The sequence below is a fragment of the Haliotis asinina genome, chromosome 2 (genome assembly GCF_037392515.1).
Source record: "Haliotis asinina isolate JCU_RB_2024 chromosome 2, JCU_Hal_asi_v2, whole genome shotgun sequence".
Lineage (NCBI taxonomy): Eukaryota > Metazoa > Mollusca > Gastropoda > Lepetellida > Haliotidae > Haliotis > Haliotis asinina.
Window position 1 is genome coordinate 6,983,720 of NC_090281.1, and position 9,089 is coordinate 6,992,808.

General features: G+C 42.7%; 1 protein-coding gene across 1 annotated transcript; it reads right to left on the reverse strand.

Moving 5' to 3' along the window:
• Nucleotides 1-574: 574 nt before the first annotated feature.
• LOC137272224 (uncharacterized) lies at nucleotides 575-8,795 on the reverse strand. The gene is made up of 7 exons (XM_067804583.1): nucleotides 8,732-8,795; nucleotides 5,100-5,253; nucleotides 4,540-4,703; nucleotides 3,729-3,989; nucleotides 3,028-3,306; nucleotides 1,638-1,787; nucleotides 575-958 (listed from the first exon to the last, which is right to left on the reverse strand). The coding sequence occupies exons 1-7, from the start codon at nucleotides 8,790-8,792 to the stop codon at nucleotides 702-704; spliced, it is 1,326 nt and encodes a 441-aa protein (XP_067660684.1). The 5' UTR covers nucleotides 8,793-8,795; the 3' UTR covers nucleotides 575-701.
• Between the last annotated feature and the right edge of the window lie 294 nt (nucleotides 8,796-9,089).

Below are 9,089 nucleotides of genomic sequence, written 5' to 3' on the forward strand. Positions count from 1 at the left end.
AGTATGAAGAATGAGACTTTTTCCATTTTGTACTCAAAGAAAGTCATCATTAAATAGTGGGTAACCAAATATCCTCTGATTAGCTTGGATGACCAGATATTACAGATCGACAGGGGAGCAAAATAAGTAGTTCACATTTGTTTTCAGGGATTATCGCGCTCCAGTGATCTGGAACCTTTAAACAATAGGTCCTGGACAAGACACCGAAACAGACACATACAACATAACAAAGGATGCATACAAGTAAGACCACAAAAATCCCATACATATGTCAAATATTATCAAAACAGCTAGCAACAACGCCGAATATATGAGGTAGAGAAAATTATGAATCAATAAAAATATGTCCTGAAATCACGCGGTAACTATTTGGTTCCACTTTTCAAGTGAGAATTTAGTATGGCAGACTGATAGGACCCAGGCCTGCAAAGCAACGGCATTCAAGGCAAGTTGGCTACACTACAACAAGCTATATCTAACTGCGAGCATAAAGCGAACACAAAAGGGAAATGGTAGTTCCAGACCTGTCCGTACAATACTGAGTACTCCAGGTGTAGAAGACAAGACAACAAACGGCAGGTTACTTGTTTAATGTTATGACTAGCATTTGCATACTCATAGCAAGGATGCATGGCTTCATCCTTGAATACATGAGACATTTCCATGTATTACAACGTCTGTACTCCTTCCGACTTGGTCTACTACACAATCTCATAGTCATGACCTTCCACCATCGTTTCTACCTCAGTATAACGCGGCTCATTTGCGTATTCATCTACAGTCTCATGTGGCTGCCAATGTTTGACGTCCTTATTCACATTCACGGGTGGATGTTCGGAACGGCTGTCAGAGTTAACGCAGGTGGACAGAGAAAGGTGCTTCTGGTCTCCGTGTACACAGTGAAGGTAATAGTGGCTGGTGCCATTCTCGACCTTATCTCCTTCAGGGGGCGTCTTTTCTGAAAACAATCAAATAATGTCTGATTTTACCTTGATCGATGAGAAATTACTGAAGACAAATATGGAATTTCAGTTAAGACTGTCGTTTATGATTAGGTACTTCTAGTACATAATTAGCAACTTGGGCATCTCAGCAACAAAATTAACATCACACAAGAGTTGCATGCGTGCTTATCGCCGCACACAATAATGTATCGAATGTGCACCCAACAATCCAGTGATGAACAGCATGGGCGATCTACAGCATGATCGATTCTACACAAATGAGATACGATCACCCTTTCTAACCCGGATCGCGGGTCAAGATCATAATAGAGAATGGGATTGATCACTGTATTCTAACATACATCGAATTAATAATGGACTGCAGAGAGGTCCTATTGAAGTCTGGAGATCCGGAAGCGAGTGACAGATTATACACCCAATTCGGTCACACAGTCCCTGTACATTTCTCAAGTTCGGAATCTCCAAACTCACCGGAGCTTCCTTTCAAACTGAAAGAATTATTTGTCACATTCACAGTTGTATATGTTCGTGGCGTAAGCTATGGTCCAACACCGGGCCTTTACGTGACACGTAAACGATGTTTAGCTAGACTATAGCTACTCTTCACCCATCGTGGGAAATTAGTCCACAGTTTGTCTGTATGAATATTGTTGTACATGTATATTCACTTACCGGCTGGTAGATAATGTCGTCTGGTTAGTATTATCAGGACGAGGCCCACCAAAACCAGAATAATAAGTCCAAGACTGCCTCCTACAATGTACGTTTTGCAGATGGGTGAACAGGTACAGGCCAAAGGAACTCCCTCCGCGATTTCTACATCTTTGTCAAGAAAAAAATGATTCGTAGAAAGTTTATCTTTAATAAGACAAAATACACAATTTACTAGAAGTCAGTCATAATTGATTTGACACTTTTGCAGAGAATGTTCTTGTTTTCATTACTGAAACGACAGTGTTACATGACGAACATCGTCAACAGTTTGATGTAACCACTGTGTCTGGTACTTCAGATTGTATAAGGCAAAACATTCTTGGGACATAGAAACAACATCGGTGTTCCACTTTTACTGTCTCGAATGAGATGTGTTACATGTTTGAAGGTTTCGTAACGATTGAAAAAAAGGTTCATATGAAGAACGCGTCTGATCTAATGGAATGAGCAACAACAGTTTATTGACGATGTGTTCGCAGGGCGACAAACTTCGGATCTTTCGGATAATGGATAAGACGTTAATATTGGTCTGATTGTGGTGGCGTGTGGTCCTGTGCATAGGACTCAGTTCACATACACGTGAAGTTAAGCAGTGTTGAACGCGTAGAATCCTTCAATTCGTGACCGTGTTTGGAAGCTTGACTTCCAGGACTTCAGGCCTGCACCACAACGAAACACACATGGTCTCACCTTAGGTCAGTGAGTTGTGTTCAAACTAACCTCAGTTCAATAAGCAGAAAATGGGTACCCGGTGGGATAAGACATGTAACCACTAACCTGCTAGCGCCTATGTTGGAGTTGTGTAGGTCAGACCATTGCTGGGACGTTTAAGCGATATGCAACGTGCATGATATCCACAGATATACATCTGTCATTTTCATGGAGTGTCGAATTTGATCCAGGGCAATGACTAAAGGTTTTTTTTCTAATTCTTATTTAAGAAATCATATAGGCGTGGTTCTCTTTCCTCTTACCCTGTGAAATCTGCTGCCAATTCATGATTGTTCTGAAAAGGGTATTGTTCTAGCACATTGCGTGCAATTCGAGCAATTACTGCGTTGTTGTGTTTCTGTGACCATTTTAAACACAAATTTAAAATCCAAATTGTCAGTCGCATGTTTACCAATTAAAAGAATCCACGTCACAATAAGTTTTGACTCTGATTATATTTCTGCAACACAGTCGTGAAAAGAGGATTTTGTGTGGAAAGTGGCAAGCCCTACCCCGACCTCTATTCCTGAATATTAAATGGTCCATCTCAAATTACCTATGATGTTCCATTCACACTAAGAGGAGATAACTGAAAGAAACCGAAATAACACCCAACCATCACTCTGTCCATACTTACCCATGATCACCAGATCTACCACTTGAACACCGACTCCTGTTTTCGTGGTATTCATTACATTATTGACAAGAGTGTTCTCCACAAGCACCAGATACTCTCCAGAGTCCGACTCATCCACATCATGCATACAGCTGGTACAGTTATTCCACCGTGATGTTGGCCCCACCTTGCGCCACTTGGTAGGGGTTGCTGGAGGATTTCCAAGACCATCTCTGCAAATGCACGTGTCATTGCCGCTAAAGACAGCATGAGATGTTTCTGTGAAAGCAGGAGGAGGATCTGAAATGTACAATGTTATGTTATTGGAGTGTCGATGGGGATATGGAGTGTCCATGGGGATATGGAGTGTCGATGGGGATATGGAGAGTCGATGGGGATATGGAGATGTGTTGCAGACGTGGATAGGGATGTGGATGGGGATATACTGAGAATGGGTGGGATGGGGATGGGCTGGATGGCTGGTTGGTGGGTTTCCAGCTATATGGTGACGGTCTGGGGGTGGGGTCTAAGGTGGGGGTGGAGGTGGGGGTGGTGGAATGATGGAGGTTGGTGATGGGGATGGGCATAGGTATGACGATAGAACAGGGGTTTGTGATGTAGATGCGGTAGCAATAAGGAAAATGTTTTTGTTCTAACTGCAAGGTGTTTTTGTACAAATAACAAGTATGACACCGGGTGTTCTTTCGGGATGATGTACTTACACTGTACATCAATGTTCGCTGTTGAACTCCCAAGTGTTAACCCATCAGAGCTAATCAGACTGCAGGTCAGAGAGTCGTTGAGGAACATGTGTCTCCCCACAGTCAGCAGAATGCTGGATTGCTGAGATGTTGTTTGTGTCCCGATAGACCACTGATATTGGAATGGTTTACCCCTATCGCCAAGTGCAACACAAGTGAAACTGACTTGGTCCCCTTCTGGCACCCTGACAGGGACATTCGTGGGTGTTATCATTACCTCGTCTAAAACAATAATACATATTTATTCAGTGAGTAAATTGCGATTAAACCGTTTGCGTACATTGTGAGGCTGTGAAACTACTACACACGTTTTCATTAACACAAATTAAAGCATCCGTGACAATTAACTATACCCAGGGACGCCACAGAACATTCCATCAGCCACACTTGAAGCATTCATCAGACTGCATGAGATGTTCAAGCGACAGTTTGTAACTAATCGATTCTGGACCAGACAAGTGATGAACAGCATGACCATCGATCTACACATCTGAGATGCGATGATATGTGTCAACCAAGTGAGCGATCGTAACCACCCGATCCCGTTAAACAGTCTCTTATGACAACCAAAGGTTACTGAAGACCAGTTCTAACTCGGATATTCACATGTCGAGATAAACTATAGTGGCATGCAAAATGATTACTCAGAAACATATGCGGGATTCCATATGCGAAGTCAAGGTGTGAAAACGAAGTAAAAACAAGTCGTCGAGCAATGCAAAACGGGCAAATAGTTGTGAAGGTGGAAGTATACATTCCTCCAAAGCCTTACCGTCAGTGCAAATAACGCCAATGTCTTCACTATGTTCACATTCATGGTTTCCCCAACCATTATGAAGACAGTCGTCCAAATTCTCCTCGGTGCCATGACATGCGAGGTCATCCAGCAGTATTGGTCCGGAGCCTGGTCCAAAGTCCCATGGAACGGCGTATTTACTGTTGAATAGTCAATCCAAACATTGATCTATATTTAACATGACAACTGTTTATAGTCATAAACACGTTTAAAACACTTTTCCACATGAGTGATTGAGTGAGTGAGATAAGCTGGGTTTTATGCCGCTTTTAGTAATATTTGGGTTCGCGCCCCTTACATGGATACGATGTGTCGAGCCCATTTCTGTTGTTCCCCGGTTGGATATTGCTAAAAATATTGCTAAAAGCGACGTACAACTTACTCACTCATTCACTTATAAGAGGTTATGGATAACGCAATACAAACATCAACAAACCATTCAGCTTATTTCACCATGCAGTCGTGGCACATGTTTGTCCATGTATACTCATTCCCCAGTTGGATTTATTAAAATCATACGCAGAGAGCACAAGCACCTGTCCATTCCAAGAGCTCTGCAGGCAACTCTGGCATCTACGTTACCAAAGTTATCATCACAGACCGTTCCCCAAGTTTCATCATGAAACACTTGAAGACGCCCCATGTTGGTGCCATGGCCTGGTTCTATCCTGATCTTACTGGCGGTAGCTCCTGAAAACAAATACAACCAGATACATGTTACATGTCATGTCGTCTTATCATATCATACTTAGCTCCACCCAGGAGACCAAACCCAAGCTTCAATCTGAGGGAAACACAGCCAGACATTACGTGTGATGTCGCCTTATCATGTTATACTCAGCTCTACTCATGAGATGAAACCCCGGCTTCTGAAGGAAATGCAAGAAGATAGGTACCAGGCACATAAAGGAAGTGCGCATACAAAAATTTAAAATCTAAATTTATCAAGCCTTTGAAGACACATAAGGATTTAAACTCAGAGATTAGTGACATGTATCCAACATGCATGAACGTGCCACGTTCCGTGACGTGAGTGGTTTTGTCCTTGAGATGTGCAGCAAGTTGTAGCACGTGCATTCTGGGAAAGAGAAACAGAGCAAATGAATGCCACACAATACTGTCACTTTGTAAAGCTCAATCCCTGTCCTTGCGACTGGTCAAAACATTAAACGGTTATTGAAACGCATAGCATGCCAAGGCTTACGTAATGGGGACATTGGGATGGTCCGTGGGGGAATGTCTCTACGACAGAAGGCTGCACATTTCCACTGCCACCGGAACACCATTTCTGCACTGGTGAGACTCTACCAGAACACAAATGACGTCATCGATCGGTCTTGTCCTGGACGTCCACCTGTGACAACGCCACAGACAGGACAGATGGATAAGAGTGACCCATCCTCGCAACAGGTTTCAGACTGCAGTGATGGATCATCCCAGGACTTCGCCGTATTCACCCCAACACAGTTCGACAACGTTTACGTCATCATGGGATCAAACCACAACGTCCCTTCATGCGACCTATCCTGACACAGGATCGACAGGCTCTCCAAGTGTGGTGCCGAAATCATGTCCGCAGACTCTTGTTTTGGTGGAGAAATGTTGTTTTCACAGATGAGTCCAGGTTTTACAGTTCTCATAGTGATGGACGTCAACGTGCGTATAGACGCATGGGAGAAAGTTATTCACCGGCGTATGTCTTTGAGAAGAATCGCTTTGGTGGTAGTTCCGTGATGATTCGGGGTGCAATAAAAGCACACCAAAGAACTCCTTTGGTAATTTTTCAGGGCAACTTAACTGGTGCGGGATACAGGGATCAGATTCTTCGACCTGTGGCAATTCCTTTTCTACAACGTCATGGCCCTGGGATAACATTCCAACAGGAAAATGCCCGTCCTCATACGTCAAGGGTTGCTATGGATTTCTTGCAACACCACAACGTTGACTTACTTTCTTGGCCTGCAAATTCAGCGGATCTCTCCCCGATTGAGCATTTTTGGGATGACATGGATCGAAGTCTATGTCGTCTTCCTCATCCGCCATAACGACCTTGACCCTGCAACAGAACTTGAGAGAATCTGACCTTGACATCACGCAAGCCTTCCATGCCCGTTTCCAGGCTCTATGCGTCGTCGATGTACTGCTGTTCTCAATGCCAGTGGTGGACATATCCGTTATTGAACTTGTGACATTGTCGTTTGACTCCTGTCCTGCTTGTGGACTCGTGACATCACGATTGTGATTGACGTTTCATTTGAAATTTCCCTGACTTGTTATGGTCTCGTGATCCCTCCTTTAAAGTTTATATGTACCTTTGACATTGTTATCATACAGCTGGGGTAATATTTTGATAATGTACAGTTTCTTTTTGTGGCTACTACATGTTACATGTGGTGTCGCATTATTGTATGATTTATACATAGCTCCACTCATAAGATGAGACACCCGCTACAGGTTATCTCAACCAATCGTTTATGACAATTGTCAGAGACTTCATGCCTGATTTATCTTGTGTATATCAGTGGGTAATGTTTCGGATATAGGTTGGATGGTTGTTGTTTTGTCGCCGCATTCATCAGTAGTTCAGCTGTATGGCGGCGGTCTAGATCTGTAACTAGTCGAGCCTGGACCAGAGAACCCAGTGAGCAACAGCATGATCATCCATCTACGCAAATGGAATGCGACGTGTAAACCAAGTCACCCGACCATCCGATCCCGTTTGTCGCCTTTTACCACAAGCATTGGCTTGCTGAAGACCAATTCTAACCCAGATCGTCACAGATCTTACATAGTGTAAAATGGCACTGACGTTCATGCTCAATAGGCATGACGTGAACGGTAATGTGTCGATCAGTTTTAGGTGATTCGAATAAAGCCTAGATCGTTTGATGCCAAATATGAAAAAGTATTCACATTTTAGAAGCAGCAAATATGCAGCGACAAGGCCATGAGGCCATTCATTTATGAAATAACATTTTCAAATAGTTTCATCTGGGCAACAGTGGCATTGTGATACGAAATTCAACCCGTACAACAGCACGTGTGACGTCAGGTTCAAGTTTGTAACTGGATGACGTCAGAAAAGGTTACTCGGAGCAAGGTGAAATAAGGAGCTTCCGCACACAATAACTCACATGCATAATTTAAATGTACAAATAAATGGGATCAAGTGAATCATGATAAATGTTAAGTTTAGTCAGCTGATTATTTTTAGATTGAAGGTCAAGGTCAGCTGATTCATAAGTGCTTTTCAGTGTCGAGAGATCTAAAACTTTCGGTTAGCATTTGTATAGCACTGAAAATGTCGCTAAAGTGATGTTGTAACATGGAAAGTGTTCATAATTTGTTTTAAGAGCCATTTGCATTAAGTATATATGCGGTCAGCTGTTATTTCATGAAAAGCGAGAATGGGCCATGATACATGTTCTGGATGAGGAGTCTGCAATCAGTGGATGCCAGTGTTGTTGAATATAATGTTCCCACCTGTCACGCTGAGCAATTTGCCGTAAAATGACACTAATTGGATCGGGTGGGTGATTTAGATGACACATGCACTGTGCAGATTGATGTTCATGCTGTTGATTACTGGGATACCGCTGAGTATCCTTTGTTTCAGCTCCAAATATATTTTAACCCTTCACTCCACCGATATGCCTGTTGTTTGGGGACATGTGAATAGGATGGTTTGCTCATGCCAGCGAAAGCCAATCTTAAATATGGCATATACAATCATAAAGCCTATTCTACATGTTAGATACAAGGGAGTTTCTTTAGAGCGATACCCGATCACTTCTGGCACAGTGTTACAGTACCCTGAATGTTTCACTCATTGTAAAAAGGTTTGAGATCCGTGTGCAATTTTATGCAAGTATAGCAGTTTGAAGAATATTTGTATCATAACAACTGTCCATGTGAATGCTACAATGGACGCAGGAATTTTTAGAAGAGTGATGCACATAATTTATAAAGTCCAAAGTGTCAGGGGGAAATGCTCCTGAGGAAAACTTTTACGGGTGAAGAGTGGGGATTGGGTACCTTGGTCCCCCATGAAAATCCATCTAGCATCCCCATACGTTCACTACACAGACACAGCAATGCCGCTACGCTTTGCTCAATGATAAAACCAGTAAAGAAATACATATGTTCAATATATTCAGCGTTATCTTACCTTGTAACAGTGACGCTCGCACCAGGAGAGCTAGAGCGCGGCCAAGTGCCAGCCTGTCCATCACAATGTACTGTGTTCACGGATGTATTAACTAAAGCCTTCCCGCTACTACCCCCACTCCCCCCCAACTCCCCCCCCCACCCTCCAGATGTAGGAAATGTCACTGCGTAACAGTTTCTGCACTATATATATATATATATATATATATATATATATATATATATATATTGATACTGCTCTGAAGCTGAATTATTACGGCAGCGTATTAAGGCCACGGTGAAAATTTTTTGGGTGTCACTATCTCCTACGTAGGACTTACTATCTCCTTAGTATTTCCTACGTAGGACTTACTATCTTA